Source organism: Carettochelys insculpta, chromosome 3 (assembly GCF_033958435.1).
Source record: "Carettochelys insculpta isolate YL-2023 chromosome 3, ASM3395843v1, whole genome shotgun sequence".
Taxonomy (NCBI): Eukaryota; Metazoa; Chordata; order Testudines; family Carettochelyidae; genus Carettochelys; species Carettochelys insculpta.
The window spans coordinates 104,013,475-104,033,592 of NC_134139.1; the positions used below are offsets into that span (position 1 = coordinate 104,013,475).

At 43.0% G+C, this 20,118-nt stretch overlaps 1 protein-coding gene across 3 annotated transcripts in view; it reads left to right on the forward strand.

Annotated features, from left to right (window-relative positions):
• Positions 1-20,118, forward strand: part of MAP3K5 (mitogen-activated protein kinase kinase kinase 5) — a 175,298-nt gene that overhangs the window by 49,728 nt on the left and 105,452 nt on the right. For all 3 annotated transcript variants that reach the window (XM_074990492.1, XM_074990491.1, XM_074990490.1), the window contains exon 2: positions 11,600-11,739. In XM_074990492.1, coding sequence (XP_074846593.1) covers positions 11,600-11,739 — 140 coding nt within the window. The remainder of the gene's footprint in view (positions 1-11,599; positions 11,740-20,118) is intronic.

Below are 20,118 nucleotides of genomic sequence, written 5' to 3' on the forward strand. Positions count from 1 at the left end.
TACTGTAACTTTTGACATTGAACATGGTTTAGCTTCCTTTCCTCAGCTGTTTTAACAAGGAGGTTTCTGCTCCATGTAAAAGGGTTATCATTATTCTCTTGAAGACTGACATCTACTTTTTTTTTTTTTTTGGTCATACAGATATCCCATCTGCCAAATAGAGGCCTCTGAAGACATTGAAATGCCATTAAAGCAGGACTGATCTCTTGTGTGATGCTTTAGATGTAGAACCTCCTGCTGTCAGTAGTGTTCCGTCAAATTTTTTTGAGTCATGGGTAGAATAAATTTTGTTATGTGCTCCGTGGCATGTGTTGATGATGTGCACCACTGGTAGAAACACATGTCAGTGGCTGTAGGCGCTCTGCTAATCAGGTGGGCAGCACCTGACCCTTTCCTGGGCGCCCTAGTGCTCAGTTTACAGGAAACACTGGCTGTCAGCCAGCTACTCAGACAGGTAAAACTATTCAATTGTTCAGTTATTGAACTAGATAAGTGATTGATAGATACATTTTCTTACCCCTCCTTCCCATTCCCACCTATTTTTGGTCATGTATGTTGCATCTTCTTCAACTGACTGTAAACTCTTCAGGTGAGGAACTATGTCTTATTCTGCATATATACAGTGGTTGAGAAAATGAAGCCCTGATCCCAACTAGTGACCGACCCTGTGGAATATCTGAATGTAAATAACAAGAGGTTGTGGAATGTTTGTGTCAACTCTTGTTATGATCATCAACGTGCCGTTAGATAATTTAAGCAGAGCATACATTAGCAGGTATTATGCACTTGGTGTTAATTTAAAAGTGTTGGAAATTTATAGAATCATAGAATACTAGGACTGGAAGGGACCTCAAGAGGTCATCGAGTACAGCCCCCTGCCCTCATGGCAGGACCAAGCACTGTCTAGATGATCCCTGATAGACACTTATCTAACCTGTTCTTAAATGTCTCCAGAGATGGAGATTACACAACCTCCCTAAACAATTTATTCCAGTGTTTGACCACCCTGACAGTTAGGAACTTTTTCTTAATGTCCAACCTAAACCTCTCTTGCTGCAGTTTGTCCATTGCTTCTTGCTCTATCCTCAGAGGCCAAGAAGAACAAGTTTTTCTCCCTCCTCCTTATGACACCCTTTTAGATACTTGAAAACCACTATCATGTCCCCCCCTCAATCTTTTCTTTTCCAAACTAAACAAGCCCATTTCTTTCAGCCTTCCTTCATAGGGCATGTTCTCTAGACCTTTGATCATTCTTGTTGCTCTCTTCTGGACCCTATCCAATTTCTCCACATCTTTCTTGAAATGCAGCGCCCAGAACTGGACACAAAACTCCAACTGAGGCCTAACCAGCACAGAGTAGTGTACTGTGCACTGTGGTTTCCCCATAATTCTGTTCAGTCATACCAATTATACTGCAAAAAGTAAACTTGGCACTAACTAATGGAGAACTTGTCAAAGGCAAGATATATTTATTCTGTGTTCTAGTACAGGTACCTTCACGGGCAACTGATTTAGAATGTACTATCCAAAAGAGAGATAAGCAAAGCACAGAACAAAACCTCAGCTAAGGAACTGTTGAGATTGGTGGGCTGGATGGTAGTGGCATGTAAGAGTTTTGTAACATGTAAAACCATAGCACAAATATAACTAGTTTGAATGCATGTTTTCCAAGCACACATTCTCTGCAAGAGATATGCTGGAAGATAAGAGTTTCTTCCCAGAAGGACAGCATATCTGTCTCCTTTTTTGTGTTTTGTACTGCTTTGTCTTTGAGCAATAAATGTGACTATGTTCAGCTGTTTGGTCTCTTGAAGCTTTTAAAGAACAAACTCCAAGTGAAATCTAACAATTGGCTACACCTTTTTGTCAGTAATACAAATGTATCTCAGTGTGCTTGGAAACATGAAATGTGGCCTTTTCAGTATTGTCCATATCAAGGAAGTAGGTGTGGTGGGGTTTTTAGGAAATTTTAACAGCGTAATGTCTATTGCAGTGGCTAAAATCACCAGAAACTTGGGAAGTATGCTATTATTTATTTTTGTAGTACCATAAAAGAAGGCCATGACCAATTTTTTTAAAATTCACAAGTTAAGTCCATGTTCTGGAGCCTTCATAAATAGTCTGATTTTCAACATGCTGAGCACTAAGCAATTACTGTTGGAGTCAAACTCAGGTAGCTTATTTAGGTAGCTAAATGTAGATTTAAACAATTAACGGAAGACACATGATTTTTGAGTGAGTTTGTTTTGTTTTATATCTAGGCCTATGTCCTTGCCTTGAAGAGCTCATCCACTAAACTAAGATATGACATCCACAGGACATGAACAAGTAGTTGAGGGCTTGGAGGAGAGTTTATAGCAGGGGTTAGCAGCCCACTGGCACAGGTGCCGAGAGTGACGTGAGCTGATTTTCATTGGCACACAAGGCAGGAGCTCAGCCCTCCCCCTCCTCACCTAAGCAGCTAGGTGCTTGCTCAAAGCCCTGCTGTCTGTGGATTAACTAAACACCATCTAATGCTACCAACCAGCCTCCAAAAGGTAAAGCTCTGCTTCTTTCTTTCCTTTCTTTCTTTTATTAATGAAGCAGTTGTAAGTGGGACTACTGGTGATTTTGAAAGGTGTCACTGGCACTCAGACTGTACATAGATGTCAAAAGGTCAAATTTTGGCACTATGCCTTGGAATGGTTGCTGATCTCCACTTTATAGTATATCCTGGAGGTACAGTAAACCCTTGAGTTATGCAGGAGCTGTGTTCCTGCAACCCCCCCACATAACTCAAATTTTCGTGCAAGTCGAGGGGAGACGGGAACCAGGCTGCAGCCTGGTTCCTGGCTCTCCTGGGCTTGCAGGAGCTGGGAGCCAGGAGGCAGCCTGGTTCCAGTCTCCCTGCAGGTTGTGGGAGTCAGGAAGCTAACCAGCTCGTGACTGTTGAATAGTAACAGAGAGGTAGCAGTGTTAGTCTGTACTCCAACAAAACAAAGGAACAGAAATGTAGCACTTTAAAGATTAACAAAATGGTTTATTCAGTGATGAACTTCCATGGAGCAGACCCACTTCATCAGATCAATCTCATTTCCAGTACAGACTGACATTTATAAGTACAGAGGTCCAAAAAAATTTCAATAAAAACTGACAAATTAAGTACATATGACTGAAGGAGGGGACTAAGGGCCCTGGGGGATGATGTGTCCTGCCTGAGATAATTACTAGGGTCAAGGAAGGGAAGCAGTCTTTGTGATGCATGAGGTAATTGTTGTCTCTGTTGTTACCAAGAGTTAATGTGTCAAATATGAATATGAATTCCAATACACAACTTCTTCTATGTAACATGTTTTTAAAGTCTCTTTGTTCTGACACAAATTCTCAGATCTTTAACAGAATGGCCCACTCCATTGAAGTGTTCACTGATCGGCTTATGTGTATTGAGATTCCTGATGTCTGCTCTGCGTCCATTCATTCTCTGGCAAAGAGTTTGCCCAGTCTGCCCAATGTATATTGTATAGGGGCATTGTTGGCACATAATGGTATATATAATGTTGGTCAAAGTGCACGAGAATGTGCCCTTGATCTTGTAACTAACATGGTTAGGTCCAGTGATGGTATCCCCAGAACAAATATGTGGACAAAGTTGGCAGCAGGGTTTGTTGCAAGGAAGAGTTCCAGGATTAGTATTACAGTGGTGTAGCCTGTGATTGCTGGTGCGAATCTTTCTTCAGTTAGGAGGCTGCCTATAGGAAAGGACAGGCCTGTCACCTAGGGCCTTCCGGAGTGTCACATCATAATCTGGAATAGGTTGTAGGTTTTTAATGATGCGTTGCAAGGGTTTCAGTAAGGGACTATAGGTGATGACAAGTCACGTTTTGTTATTGATCTTCTTGAGCCTATCTTGAAGTAGCTGGTTTCTGGGCATTTGTCTGGCCCTGTCAATCTTATTTTTACTTCTCCTGGTGGGTAATTAAGTTTAATAAATGCTTGGTAGAAGCCTTGTAATTTTCAGTCTCTGTCAGTAGGATCAGAGCAGTTGCGATTATATCTACAGGCTTCACTATAAATGGTGGATCGTGTGGTGTGTGCTGGGTGGAAGCTGGAGACATGTAGGTAAGTGTAGCAGTGAGTGGGTTTCCGGTAGAGAGTGGTGTCAATGTGGCCATCAGTGCTTTGTACCGTGGTGTCTAGGAAATGTATCTCATGTGGAATAGTCAAGGCTGAGATTGTTGGTAGGGTGCAGGTTGTTAAAATCGCTTTGGAATTCTTCCAGAGTCTCTTTACCGTGGGTCCAAATGATAAAGATGTCATCAATGTAGCATAAGGAAAGGAGGGGCAACGGGATGAGAGCTAAAGAAACATTGTTCTAATTTGGTGATTAAAAACGTTAACATACTGTGGGACCATGCGAGTGCCCATAGCAATGCTGCTAATCTGGAGGCAGTTGTCCCCAAATAGAAAATAATTGTGGGTGAGAAAGTTACAGAGGTCAGACACCAGATTTCCTGTGATAACATCAGGGATGATATTTCTGATAGCTTGTAGTCCATCTTCATGTGGAATATTGGTGTAGAGAGCCTCTGCATCCATGGTGGCAAGGATGGAATTGTCAGGAAGGTTTCCAATTTTTTGTAATTTCCTCAGAAAGTCAGTGGTATCTCGGAGATTGCTGGGAGTGGTGGTGGCATAGGGTTTGAGGAGGGAGTATACATAGCTGGACAGTCCAGTAGTAAGGGTGCGAATACCTGAAATGACAGGGCATCCTGGGTCTCCAGGTTTGTGGATTCTAGGCAGTAAATGTAATAATCCAGGTCAAGGCTCAGGTGGTGTGTCTGAGTGAATTTGGGCTTGAGTAGAGTCAGGGAATTCTTTAAAAAGATGGTGTAGTTTCTTTTGGTATCCTAAAGTGGGATCTGAGCAAAGAGGTCAGATGCATGAGTGGGGGGGGGGGTTGTTCAGAGGGGGGTCCCACTAAAAGGGTATACAGAAGTATATTTCTGATAATGGGCCATTTCTACCCTGACTGAATAGACATGTCAGCTCTGGCCCTCCCTTTCCTGGGAGCCCACTCTTTAAATACCCCTCTGGAAACCCCTCTCCCCACCACTCATGCATCTGATGAAACGGGTCTTTGCCCATGAAAGCTTATGCTCCAAATATCTGTTAGTCTGTAAGGTGCCACAGGACTTCTTGTTGCTCTCAAAGATGCACACTAACGCAGTTACCTCTCTGATGCTTTTAATCTTGTAAGTCTCAGCTCCCTATCCGGATGCCTCAGTGGTTTACTGGAACACTTGGGAAATGCACTCATCCAGTATTGTGTTTAATTTGGATGAATCAAAGCTTTGTAGGTAACCTGGTTAAGGATTATATGTCTAGTCTAGCAGCTTTAAAGAAAATGAGCCAGCAACAAAACTGTCTTTTCTGTTTTAGAGGGAATTTTTTTCTGGATAATGTAAATGATTTGTTCCAAATATTATGATATGCAGATGTTGAAATAAACATAGGACTTTGTAATTTCTTCCAGTCCCAGAAGATTTCTTATTAAAAATTTCATTCCATGTTGAAACCTCTGATGTAACAAAACTAAAATGAGGGGCACGGTCCTGCATGCTAGAAATAAGGACAAAGATTTGGGCACCCAAATAAATATTGTCGTGTGTCCTTCTTATGAGAGGCTTTGGTTACACTATGAATGATGAAGTGAGTCTGTGTATCTAATGAAGTGAGTCTGTGCTCACGAAAGCTCATGCTCAAAACTTTTCTGTTAGTCTGTAAGGTGCCACAGGACCCTTCGTTATGGTTACACTAGTGCGTTTTGCCAACAAAATCCATGGAGCATGCACACACAAAATGGGATTTGTTGACTGTATCTTGACAAAACTCAGCACTTTTGCTGGCATCAGTCTGCCTCAAAGTTTTGAGGCAGAAGGCTGCTGTCAACAAGAAAAGACGTGCGGCCATGCTGGGAGGGGCATTCTTCTGACAGACAGGGCATCCACAACAATGGGCAGCCTGGTCTGCTGTGCTTCCAGCTGCCCATTTTGTCGAGAGAGCAGCTGGGCAGTCTGGCTGCATTGCTCACAGAGCCGAGCGCTGTTCAGTTTGGCTTTTGTGTATGGCCACTCTCTGTTAACAGAAGTTTTGTCAGGAAGTCTCTTCCGACAGTCACTTCTGTTGGCAGAGGGCTGTAGTGTAACCATAGCCAGAATTATCTCAGGTAATTAATGAGCTTGATGTCATCCCTTTTAAATGTGTGAACAAAGAGAGTTACATAAGCAGAAAACAACAACAACAGTCTGACAAAAGCGAATTGGGGTTCTGGCATTCCATTGCTTTTCACTGCTGACTTTTCTCTTGTCCCAAGTGGAGTAATTAGAGCATGGTGAATGAAAGACAACAGTCATGTGTTTAGCACAAGATGCATTCGGAAAATAATCTGGACACAGACATATTCATTGTAGATTTATTTTTAATTGCATTTCTGAAGTACACTGGTTATAGCCAAAAGATGTGTGTATGTATAACAGACAACATAACATGTTACCATGCAGTATTTGTTTAGTAACTTGGATTTTTTTTTTCTTTTGCTAGTGTGTTTAAAAGAATGAGTAGGAGATGAACTTTGGTCACTTTGCATCTCGTTAATCTCTTTCTTAGCAGTTAGAGGCACTGATTATAGCCAAAAGCAAACAGCTCTACGCCCAGAAATGGGACTTCACCCTTCCTAGGGAACTCTTTTATTATACATAAATGAAATGCAGACTTTTAATGCATTAGAGGTGTAATTCAGCTGTACACCTCATTCGGGTCCCAACCTTTGTACACCTTTCTAGACAGAATTTGACTGATTTTAATAGGAATGTAACCACAGTAGGCTATGCAAGATGAATACCTCCACCGCCTAGTATTATGGGAGCAAATAGTCTCACCCTTGGCAAAAATTGCTGAAATAAGTATTTGCAGAGAATATAACTCAAGTCCTCCCCTTTGAACTGTGCCAGCAAAATTTAAGGGTATGTTAAAGGGAGTAGGAATAAAACATAGATTGGCCCAGGTTTTAGTTAAGGGTATATAGTACAAGTTATGGATGTGCCACGGGCTATACATTTTTATTTCTTGCCCGTGACCTGTCCATGACTTTTATTAAAAATACCCATGACCAAAACATAGCCTGAATTATATGGTTTCACTCCCTTTAAAGGGGAAGGATGAATATTTTAATAAATGGATGAAAGATTATTGCAATTTATATCTGGGGATGAAGACTGAAAAATCTGCTGTGAAATAGTGCTGTTTGTCTGCTTAGCAACACAAACTGCTGTGAATGCATCTTGTTCTTGCTTCATGCACTGCCTCTCTATTAAATTAAACATAAAGTTCAAGGTTTCTGTCCTGATATTCAAGAACCCCTACTACTGGACTGGCTGCATCTGTTAGAGAGAGCTCCGTACCTTAACTTCACCTAGACCTCTTGTAGCAGCTATATGGCAGGTGCCTGTGAAATTGGAGACAGAACTTCCTGGAAGCTGGATTTAGAATACGGACACACTCTGGCAAAAGACCAGGTTGGCCATAGGCAGCACTATTCCTAAGTAAATCCTTAGATCATTTATTTGGCCTGGTTTTCTTTCAGTAATTTCTTCAAGCACACAACTCTGTCTCTCTCACTCACACACACACACACACACACACACACACACACACACACACACACACACACACACACACACACACACACACACACACATAACCAAGCTTGTACATCTGTAACCTAATCCAAACCACCCATAGTCTAATCAAAGTATTTTTTCTGAGAGCCAGTCAGGAGGAAAGAATGTGAGGTGATTGTTTCTGTTCTTAAATACTCCGTTATACTGTGGTAATGAGAACTATGTAAGTACATAGCTGTAGATAAGCAAGCATTTGCCATTAATGAAGTGAAATGTATGCTCCCACTTACAGCTATATGTGCACCTCTTGCTGGTGGCTCAGTTTTCTCGGCATTTATGTATTACCATAATTAGAGATAGTCAGGAAGAGGATGTGGAGCAGGAGTGCACATGGCCATGTGACACCACGAGTGAGCTGGCAATATGGGGGTAGTGCAAGAAAAAGGCTTTTAGAGCCCCTGCAGCAAACCAATGCCAAATATCAGGGATTTTCTTTTCCTTCTCTTCTTGAGGGGCAGCAGAGAATAGATTCTCTCCTGAGAGAGGTTTGTCGCTGCTAGAAGACAATATTGATACTCTCAGATGACAGAGAGAGCGCATTCATAAAATGCTATCTGTTCAGCTCATAAACTGCTGTACAAAATGATAAGCAAGACGAATTTGATCTCTGATGGGCTGAGTCGTAATACTCTGCATTTTTTCGTGAGAATGACAACATGAGATTTCAGCACTGCTTCCAAAGGATGATCTCAGAAACCTTCCATGCTTTTTGTCTGATTTTGGGCTGTTTGCTTTTAAATTATTTTTGTTTGTATTATTTACGTTACTCTACGTCTTCTTTGTAAGAGTTCGAAAATCACCTTGTAAAATTCAAGAGTTAAACATAATGAAAGAATGTTCAAATTCTTCTGCTCATACCGCTCAGCAGGGACCCTGATAGAAGTTAATTCTTCAAACCCTCTCAAGGGTTTTTTCAGTGGGTACAAGTTCATAACAGGCTCAACTCAGAACTAGCTAACAGACTGCTCAGATCAGCCAGTTTCTTTACAAACCTTTGATTTCCCTGGCTCTTCAGGAACAGCTAATTGTCAGCCAATGCTTCTCTCCTCAGGGTATAGCTTCAAAAAGCGGTTTCTTTTTTTTGCTTGGGTTATTTTGGGTGTTTTGTTTTTTTTGTTTTTTAAATAACCAGTGGAGGGCTTGGACATGCACCTTCCCCCAGGTGTTTCCCAGGAATTCCGCTTGGCATGTATTGTCCCAAAAGATCATTCTAGTCTGCCCCATTGTTCAGTATAGCGCTTTGCTCATCCTGGCCCACTTAACCTTTGCTTTTAATGCAATAGATTCCAAAGATTCTTAATCATTCTTAATCATCATGTTTTCAAGAGTAATGCAAGAAATTGCCCAATCTGTCATACACTTACACACATGAATAACAGTAATTTAAAAATATGCTTTAAAATTAGGGTGACAGTGGTCCTGTTTTTACTGGGACAGTCCCTTATTTAAGCTGTTTTACAGGCATCCTGACTTTTTTTTAACAGGCAGATTTTAGCGTCCTGGTTCCCTTGAGCCCTGTGTCTCAGGATGGAGGCTCCTGTGGGTGGCAGCTGCCTCGTTCTCCAGTGCCCTGCACTGGCAGGCTGCAGAGCCCCTGTCACTGGTGCTCTACTTTGGGGCAGCAGCCCCCATTAGTGGGGAGCCCTGACGTGGGACAGCAGTTCCCCCTCCCCGGAGGCCAGCTGTCCAGTATTCACCATAGGGCAATGTTGTCAGACAATTTAAAATTAGAACTTGCTGCAGTGTCACTTGGTGTTACAAACAGCACGATCATTCTGACGTAAAGGAAAATGGCGTTATCGTAATACTTAGTTGGCAGATGTTACACCTTCCCCTCTCTCTCTTCCACTGTTGTCTTCCCCCCGCTTCCCATTTAATATCATGGTACATATTGGTGCATGCAAGAGAGGGAGAGTGCAAGAGGTAATAATTGGGTATTGCATTTCTGTTCTTTCTTGCTGCAATAGAACATAATTAAAAGATAATGTAAATTTATGGGGAGTTGCTTTCGATCCCATTCACTCAAAGAAGGCAAACTATTTGATGCTTCTAAAAGGAAACCTTTCCCAGGTAATCCTAGAGGTTGAAAGGAAAGCAGATTCTTTGTAGCAGCCAATAGTTTACGTAACCCATTTTACCCATTCTTTTCTTCTTTGAAATCAGTATATTTTGGCAACTTGAGAAGGAAGTGAGGTGGGTGCAAGATATGTAAGAGGCGGAAATGAGTCAGTTCTCTCAAGGTTTTGGGTTTTTGACTCCACAAGGAGCAGAAAAGAGCTATTTGATTTCATTAACATCTTCATAAATGTAAGCTTCAGTTAATGATTTTTGGTTTGTCATGACATTGCTGTAAGTTTGGAAGAGTGAAGATGGAAAAGCATCAGCTTAGGCGCTTGATTTATTTTTTGTGCTCAATTTGGGCACGTAGGTGTCTGGCAGGACTGCGGACCACATCCCACAAGCATTTACATGTGTGCTTTACTGTATTCATATGTGCAAGGTCTATGGTTACATCATAATTTTGAGGGCAGGGTTGCCTAGGGATTTGATAAATCAAAATAAATATATGCCACTTTTTCTGTCAGCTTTTACAGTCTTCTGCATTGAATTTCAAAGGTTGGTTGTTCTGCAGATTTTCAAATGCCGAGATTCTGAGTTCATTCTTTGTCATGCAACAAGACTGATATAGTGCAATTTTTATACTTTTTTTCCTAGAGTAAATAAATTTTGGTTGTTTTATTATGTAGAAGTTAAATATCAGTACGGTAGACTCTTGCGTATTTGGCATTCTAGTATCCAGAACTCTCAGCTAACTGGCATTTTAACCAGAAGTGCATTTTAGTTACATTTTCCATAAGTACAGTATAATGAAAGTAAATACAAATAAATATAGCAAATACAGTGTAATTTTACAGTGTACAATGCTACTGTTTTTGGTAAATAAAGTACTCTGCATACATTTTTGTTTCTTAATATCTGTTTTTCTTTAGTGTTAATCATTCCTAGGTGTACCTCTCTATTATCCAGAATATTTGACTATCCAGCAAGCTCACAGTCTCAGGCTGCCATATGTGAAAGAACTGAGAGGTAGCCGTGTTAATTTGTATTTTCATAAAACAAAAAAGCAGTCACATAGCACTTCAAAGACTAACAAAATAATTTACTAGGTGATGAGCTTTTCTGAGACAGACCCACTTTTTCAGATATGGAAATTCTCATGGAAGTTGGAAATTCTGATGAAAGTAAACTGGCATAATGATAATTACTTACCACAAGGGTTTATTAAGTTAATTTTCTTCTCCCCCTTCTCTCCTTTGTAGCTGATTAGTCAGTTTTCATTTCGTTTTTTTTCTTCTTGCTATTTTTCTGTTAAGTTCTTGTTGTGCCAGTTTACATTCATCAGAATTTCCAGATCTGTAGAAGTGGGTCTATTCCACAAAAGCTCATCACCTAATAAATTATTTTGTTAGTCTTTGAAGTGCTACAGGACTGCTTTTTGTTGTGTGGATATGAAAGAGCTTACTGTCATTTTTTCCACAATTGTAAATCATCACGTATAGCACAGGCAAACGGATTGTGTGCTTGTAAAAGGCTCAAAATGAGCTTTTTGCATTATCTCCTATTTGGAGACATTCTAATCTTTTTGGTTAGCAAAATAAAGTTCTCCTTTCTTGAAAAAATGCTGTAAAGAGAAACCACTTCCTCCTGGTTATGTACTGAAAATTCAGCTGTGATGACTGAAGAGGGGGAATCCCTCCTGTTCTTTATTTCCGTCTTAAAATGCAGATTATGCCAAACAACAACTGGTGGAAAAGAAGAGCAAACATGCTGTCCTTTTGGAGCTGCGTGGCTTACATTTATCCTTTTATTGCTTTTTACAGATATTGCAGTGGTGGAGATGAGCGATGCTTTCCGGCAGCCTTCCTTGTTCTACCACCTGGGAGTCAGAGAGAGCTTCAGTATGGCCAACAACATTATCCTCTATTGTGATACAAATGCAGACTCTCTGCAGTCCTTGAAGGTAATTCAAGTGAATTTTAAACACTTGCATCTCTCTAAACAGAGAGAACAACCAGAAGTGGGCAAAGACTGCTTATGCTCCCGCAAAAGCTTATGCTCCAAAATATCTGTTAGTCTGTAAGATGCCACAGGACTTGTTGTTCTGGAAGATACAGACTAACACAGCTACCTCTCTGATACTTCTAAACAGAGACTACTGAGGATAATGCAGAGATCCTGCAAGAGATCTAAAGAGAGCTACAAGAATGATGAGGGGTTTGGAAAACATGCCCACAGTGACAGAGGGAAGAAGGTCATTCTTCTGGTATTCTCACCTTGTCAGCTGTAAGGAGTAGGCCATATCTACCCTGCCTGAATTAGCTTCATTAGCACTGGTCCCCCGCATAGTAATATAACACACACACATCTATGTATGTATGTATAAATCCCTGCCAAACTGAAACTTCCACTTCATACATCTGACAAAGTGAACCCCTGAAAGCAAATGCTCAAATAAATTAGTCTTTAAATGACTAACCACAGGACTCCTCATTGCTTCACTACGTTAAGTTTATCCAAGAGAAGATTAGGAGGTGACTTTGTCATGGTCTACAAGTACCTACACAGGGGAGAGATTTCTAATAGTCAATTACTCTTTAATCTAGTGTTTTAAAAAAAAAAAAAAAGGCATAATATCCAAAGATTGGAAGCTAAAGCCAGATGAGTTCAGGTTAAAAATAAAGAGCAGATTTTTAACAGTGAGGGTAATTAACCAATGGAGCAATTTGTCTAGTGATGCACGATAGTCTCCATCACTTGGGCTACATCTACCCTAGCCCAAATCTTTGAAATACCCATGCAAATGGCCATTTTGAAGATTGCTAATGAGATGCTGAAATGCATATTCAGCACATCATTAGCATGCCGCCGGCTGTGGCTCTTCAGAATTGCCGCGTTTTGCTGCCGTGCAGCTCGTCCAGACGGGGGTCCTTTTCGAAAGAACCCAGGGAACTTCGAAATCCCCTTATTCCTATCAGCAATTTTGAAGAGCCATGGCCAGTGGCATGCTAATGAGGTGCTGAATATGCATTTCAGCACCTCCAGTAGTAATCTTTGCATTTGCATGGCCATTTTGCAGATTTGGGCTAGTGTAGACATGGCCTTGGAGTCATTAAATCATCAAGGGATGCCCTTTTTAAAAGAGATACTCTAGGTTACCCACAAATTATCAGTTTTATGTGGGTATTATTAGATGAGGTTTTATGGCCTGTGTTTTGTGGGAGGCCAGACTGGATGATCACAGTGGTCACCTCTGGTCTTAAAATGTACAAACTAATGGAGCACATCCAGATTTCTTTATTGTACCTGCCAAACATAGAATGCAACCATATGCACTTGTCTTGTTTATTAAGGAAAATGGCCAATTGGAATTTTAAAGAAAGGTAAGATATCTTTGAGAGAACAGGAAGTGTCCACTTTGTGTTAGGAACTGTGGAAACAACACAGCATCTGCCTCCACATCCATTTTCTATAAATGTAAAGATATGGTGTACGGAAAATAAAAGCATCACTGCCATTACTTCACATGGTATGAATTGTGATGCAGAGCTGTTTGGGCAAAGCGTGAATTTCTAAAAATGTCTCAAAGGCTAATTTTAAAAATTTATGTCTAGATTTGTGCCTGTCTTTGCAGGCTTGTGAGAAAGTCTCAGGCCCAAATCAGAGATTGTATAGAAGGGTGTGTAAATTAAACATTGGTACTTAGGCCTACAGAATTCTCGGCTGGAGCAATTTGCACATTGCTGAGACAGATGAAAAAGTACATAACAACAATGGAGATTTTCCTCTGGAGCTGGTCCCTGTGACCAAAAGAAGAATCCTTCCAATGGACCCTATTAAGAAAGAAAAGTTCCTGGCCATGCACAGAGTCACTGGAGAATTCTTATTGTAGGCTATACTAACTAGAATTGAGATTTGTATTGGAAAACCATCATGTGATGGATTGACACAGTGAAGTCTTGGATATAAAGGCCGAAGCTGGTAGCTCTGGATGTTATTGCTTGCTATTTGCTACTTTTTATGTCCAGGATTAGTAGTCTGCACTAGGTGATGGGACACCCACTACTCCCAGTGGTTTGAGCATTGGTCTTGAAAATGCAGGGTTGTAAATTCAGTCCCTGAGGAGGCCACTCAGGGTCTGGAGCAAATAGATCTAAAAAAACGAAACTGTCAGGGATGGTGCTTTGTCCTGCCAAGAGGGCAGGGGGCTGGACTCGACCTTCCAAGGTCCCTTCTAGTTCTATGAGATAGGTACGTTTATGTATATAAACAGCCGAGAGACTGAGGTAGCGGGTCTTTGCCCATGAAAGCTTATGCTCCATTACATCTGTTAGTCTATAAAGAGCCACAGGACATCTCGTTGTTTCTGCATATACAGACTAGCACAGCTACCCCTCGGATAGCTCAGAGACGGTTTCTCGTGTAGATACCACTGTGCAGTTTATTTATAGTATTTTGCTCCACCACATTTTACTGTGCAGTCACAGCCTTGACAGTGTCCTCTAGTTTCATTACCTCTTCTCCAAATGCGTGGGGAGAAACGATTTCTCTTCACAGAAAACTGGCTTCAGGCCCTACTAGCCAGTCTCTCTCTTCTGCTTCTCCCCATTCCCCACACTTGCGCGTGTTCTTTTCTCCAGTCTCCTCATTACTGCGCTCATTAGCTGCCCAGACTCCTTCTGATCTGTAATCAGAAACTCCTCTCCTTAATCAGGTCCTGCTCCTTAAACCAGTGGCCAGAGTGTTAATTCTGTTGCTGGTTCTCAGCATTCCGTCAAACCCTGTAAGACAAAAATGTCAACAGAGGATGTCAGAGAAAATAACCCCATTTCTTTGTCACTCCCCTCCCCACCCGGGCGAACGTGCAGTATTTTTCTTTAGCAGCTGTTGTAAGAGACACGAGTAATAACTAAAAGATTGAGGGAAATGCAGTTAAATCAAAGACAAAACTAATGCTGTATTGGTGGTGCCGGGAGCCCTAACATGCCATCATTCTGTGTAAACTGGGTTACACTGTGAGTGGGCAGTTTTGCTAGCAGACAGTTCTTAATGGCCTATGACAGGGCTGGTTTATGGGTGGGTATCCTGTACAAAATTCAACACCAAATGCCTGATGGCTTCCTTGTATCCTGCCTCATGAGCAAGAGAGGAACAATGTAGTGTGCTTTGAGAGTGAGACTGACTCTGGAAGAGCCTCCTTCTGCTCAGTTCTGATTTACCTAGCAGAGGGAGGGAACAGTTGTTCCTACCTAGTTGTGGGAATGACTGAAGAGAAACATGTGAGCCACCTGTGGAAAGCAGCATGGAGCTTAGGGCTGTTGTCTGCTCAGGTGTGTACTTCTGATTACCCTACAGGCACAGTTCTCCCTGCTTCTGGCTAGAGGACGGTTTGATTCTAGTATTGTCAGCTCGTTTGCAGTTTGGCCCTGGTTCACGAGTTAAGTCTTATATGACTCAGCCACTTCCGCTGCTATCTCAGCCAGCTGGACTGTTGAGCAGTCTCAGGATTTCATCAGTTTGTACAAGTCTGTCTGCTCCTGCCCCTTTTATCCACCAGCGCGTTTTTTGAAGGTGCTAAAATGAAGAGGAAGGGAGATCTGGACTTTTTTAAAATAGTTTCAGCCAGTGCTCGAAAGCTTGGATGGAATAAAGGCAGAGTAGGGAATGCAACTGGGGAGCTAAGAGGGTTTTGCTTGTTTTTTCTTCTGAAGGACCTGTCCCATCGGATTTCTAGAAACTCTTGCCACACACTCTACGTAGCATGGATACAAAAAGAGAACATAATTGGTTCCAATTTCTTCTAAAACTCTTTGGACAAGAACGGTCATGTTCTCTTCTCTTCGGAATCCATATTGATTGACGTGCTCACAGCTGCAGAGCACGTATGTTTTGTGGTAATTTTAGCACACCTCTTAGTAAGTTCATAAGCACCACCTTCTCTAAATATTACAGTCTGCTTCCAAAAGTTGCATAATGTTATACTGGAGCCATTTCACAGGGATGCCAAAGAAATGGATATTTTTTAACAATAATAAGGTAAGGAAAGTATAAAGAGTAGTAACCAAACTGATTTTTGCATGAGTGAGATTTGTGTATGTAGGAGAACAAAGTTTTAGCAGAAAATATGCTCCTCCAATTAACACAAAAGAACAAGGGAGTGTGGAGATACAACTGCTGGTCCCTTGGGCAGGGAGGGCATCTCTGCACTCTTGGCAGGCACGGGACTGGGGGAAGACAGCCCTGAGTGCCACCTGGAGTACACTATGTCCCTCCCCCACCCCACCAGCCCTCTGTGCCACGTGCAGTTTGGTGCTTCTGTGATGGTGTGAAGTGTCCAGGATCCCTAAGACTTTTTGAATCGCTGCACCCCAGGGCAATTGCTGCTTTTGCTCCCAGCGCTCATTGGCAGGCCTTCAAAAGGAAATGACTTTGCTGCCACCCTACTCCCCAAAACATGTTTACAGTTATTTGAGTCATCACTGAGGTACTTGTGAATATAAGTGTTGCACCTTGACGCTCTTGAGTTTCACTAGGTCTCATTTCACATATGAAAGTATGAAACCGTGGGTAATGCTAGTAATTTCTCTAGAAATAGAGCCGTACTGCAACTGGCATTGACTCCTTCCTTTCATGGCAAAAGTAATTCTGCTAAGCTCTTCTTCTCTTCCCCACACACTGAGTTGCTTTACTGCTATGAATACTGCTTGGACATTCACGCCATTAAAACTTTTGCAGAAATGACCTCACATTAGCATTTTGTTGCTATATTTTTATTCTGGCTCCTTACCCACTGCGGACTTCTGCCTGCGTATAAAAGATATATTTGGAATAATCCTGCCTCTGCGGAATCTTCACTGCTGCTGGAGTTCTGAAACTCCACCAGTGTTTCATGAAGAAGTGTAAATGTGGATGAAACTACCCAGCCCTCTCAGCAAAGGCCATGGCTTTCTACCTCTCAGTTCAGATTTTCGAGTGTGTTAATAGTAGGGCACACTGTAACTTGTCTGGGTGGACACTGCAATGCACGAACAGAAAGGTTCCTGGTACTTATTGAAGAGCTATGCTAACACGACCTGGGAACCTGTAAGTCTGCGCCCATCATGTGCTTATGGGGGCAGCTACAGTGCAGCATTTTGGTGCACACGGCCGTTCACATCTCCGTAGTTCAACCTTTTGGGCACACCCATCGATTTGTAAAACGAGCATTTTAAACTTTCTTCTTCTTGTGCTAAGCCACTGGACAGCACAGCCCTCTTTAAGATGCTTTCTAGCCGCTTAATTATTAAATGTCTGAGCTACCTTAGTATAGTGTATGTTTTAATTGCTTGAATATAATGTTCCAATTCTCAAAAGTCCCAAAAAATGATTGTCACTGACATCGTGTTCATAACCTGTCACTTACCAACAAGTTTGTGGCTGTCAGAAAGTTTCATAAATGCCCATTTTAATTACATGGTTTATTCAAAATGTCATCATTCTCCAATTATACATAGTGAGAAATATTTGTCTACCATACACGTTTCACAGTACTCTGCTGAGAAAGGCTCTGCTTTGGAGCAGCCTCTTTCATGTAAGTTTCTGTGGTTTGCCCATATTTCTTTCTTTCTCTTTTCAACACAAGAGTGTAGTGTCAAGTGCCCTCAAAAGGAAAACATAATGACAAAATACCTGTTTGGCGTTTCACTTTTATTACTCCTTTTACTATGCCCTCAGTGTTTAATATACTGCATAAGTAATTGGTAACCATGCGAATTTCAAAATCAAGGCATCAGATGCTGAATTACTGATTCTGTGAGAATTGGATGTCTAACTCCTATAGGTGCTTTTGAAAACCCCACCCTTAATAGTGTTCAGGGTCTGACCCCATGGCTACGTCTACACGTAAAGCCAACATCGAAATAGGCTATTTCGATGAATAACGTCTACACGTCCTCGGCTACGTCTACACGTGAAGCCTACATCGAAGTAGCCTATTTCGATGTGGTGACATCGAAATAGGCTATTTCGATGAATAACGTCTACACGTCCTCCAGGGCTGGCAACGTCGATGTTCAACATCGACGTTGCGCAGCACCACATTGAAATAGGCGCAGTGAGGGAACGTCTACACGCCACAGTAGCACACATCGAAATAAGGGTGCCAGGCACAGCTGCAGACAGGGTCACAGGGCGGACTCAACAGCCAGCCGCTCCCTTAAAGGGCCCCTCCCAGACACACTTGCACTAAACAGCACAAGATCCACAGAGCCGACAACGAGTTGCAGACCCTGTGCATGCAGCATGAATCCCCCGCTGCAGCAGCAGCAGCCAGAAGCCCTGGGCTAAAGGCTGCTGCACACGGTGACCATAGAGCCCCGCACGGGCTGGAGAGACAGCGTCTCTCAACCCCCCAGCTGATGGCTGCCACGGAGGACCCCACAATTTCGACGTTGCGGGACGCGGATCGTCTACACGGTCCCTACTTCGACGTTGAACGTTGAAGTAGGGCGCTATTCCGATCCCCTCATGAGGTTAGCGACTTCGACGTCTCGCCGCCTAACGTCGAAGTTAACTTTGAAATAGCGCCCGACGCGTGTAGCCGCGACGGGTGCTATTTCGAAGTTAGTGCCGCTACTTCAAAGTAGCGTGCACGTGTAGACACAGCCCTCCAGGGCTGGCAACGTCGATGTTCAACTTCGACGTTGCGCAGCACCACATCGAAATAGGCGCTGCGAGGGTACGTCTACACGCCAAAGTAGCACACATCGAAATAACGGTGCCAGGCACAGCTGCAGACAGGGTCACAGGGCAGAGTCAACAGCAAGCCGCTCCCTTATAGGGCCCCTCCCAGACACAGTTGCACTAAACAATACAAGATACACAGAGCCGACAACTGGTTGCAGACCCTGTGCATGCAGCATGGATCCCCAGCTGCCGCAGCAGCAGCCAGAAACCCTGGGCTAAGGGCTGCTGCCCACGATGACCATAGAGCCCCGCAGGGGCTGGAGAGAGAGCATCTCTCAACCCCCCAGCTGATGGCCGCCATGGAGGACCCGGCAATTTCGACGTTGCGGGACGCGGATCGTCTACACGGTCCCTACTTCGACGTTGAACGTCGAAGCAGGGCGCTATGCCGATCCCCTCATGAGGTTAGCGACTTCAACGTCTCGCCACCTAACGTCGAAGTTAACTTCGAAATAGCGCCCGACGCGTGTAGCCGCGACGGACGCTATGTCGAAGTTAGTGCCGCTACTTCGAAGTAGCGTGCACGTGTAGACACAGCTCATAAGTCCTCTATAGGCAGGACTCCCATTGAAATCAGCAGGACCTCAGCATGCATAAGGCTTATAGGACTAAACCATGGGTGTCCAAATTCTCCCCCTCAGTGAACCTGATCCAAAGCCCCTTGTGATCAATGGAAAGATTCCCCTTGACTTCAAGGGTGTTTGAATCAGGCCCAGTAGCCCTGTTTAATATCCATAAATGCCCGTAGGAGTTAGCAAGCATACAACAAATCTCTTAGCTATTTTAGATCAGATTCTGCAGTGGTTCCGCTCTCAGAGTCTTTGCACTGACTTCAGTAGGGCCTGGTTAGCCCCTTTTATTCAGTTACAAAACTTTCAGATAATCACTAACTTTACTGGTGGAATGATGATGGAAATCTTTAGGTGTATGTTTGGTATATTTCAAGTCAGTAGGAATAAATGAAGGTGCCACCACCAATAACGTATGGCCTTCCTCACCTGTGCAGCTTTACCACTGCTCAAAACCTGGCTCCACTGTTGGGTAACCTCTGTAAATATTAGAAGAGTAATGATGCTCTTTGGGCTTGTCTACATGATGCATAAGTCCACACTAGTGGGGGTGTAAATTCTAGTGTGCATTAGTGTGTTTCACCCTAAATCGCCCATGTTGTCCCCGATGGCCTGTGATAAAGCTCACTAGTGTGTGTTAATATAGTGCTATTTCAAACAGTATTATGTTAACACACCCTAGTGAATGTTCCGTTGATGTCAGCCGATTCCATGTGAGTCAGTTAGCTTATGATATGCTAATGCACACTGGAATTTGCATCTCGCTGGTGTAGGGTGCTTATACTTCCCCAGGCCAAATATGGGACTGGGAGATGAAGCTAAGTGTCCTGGACAAAATGGGATGGATGGTCACCCTGTGAGTCAGGTGGTGGCCGCCCTGTGGTGGCTGTCACCCTGCTGGGGTGGGGGAGGGTGCTCCCTGGCTGTGGAGGAGGGGAAGGGGGCAGCCGCCACTCTCAGCTTCCCCAAGCTGTGGGGAGGCGGGAATGGGGCAGCAGCCACACTGGTCCAGCTCCCAGCTACCCTGAGCTGGGAGCCAGGCGGCAGCC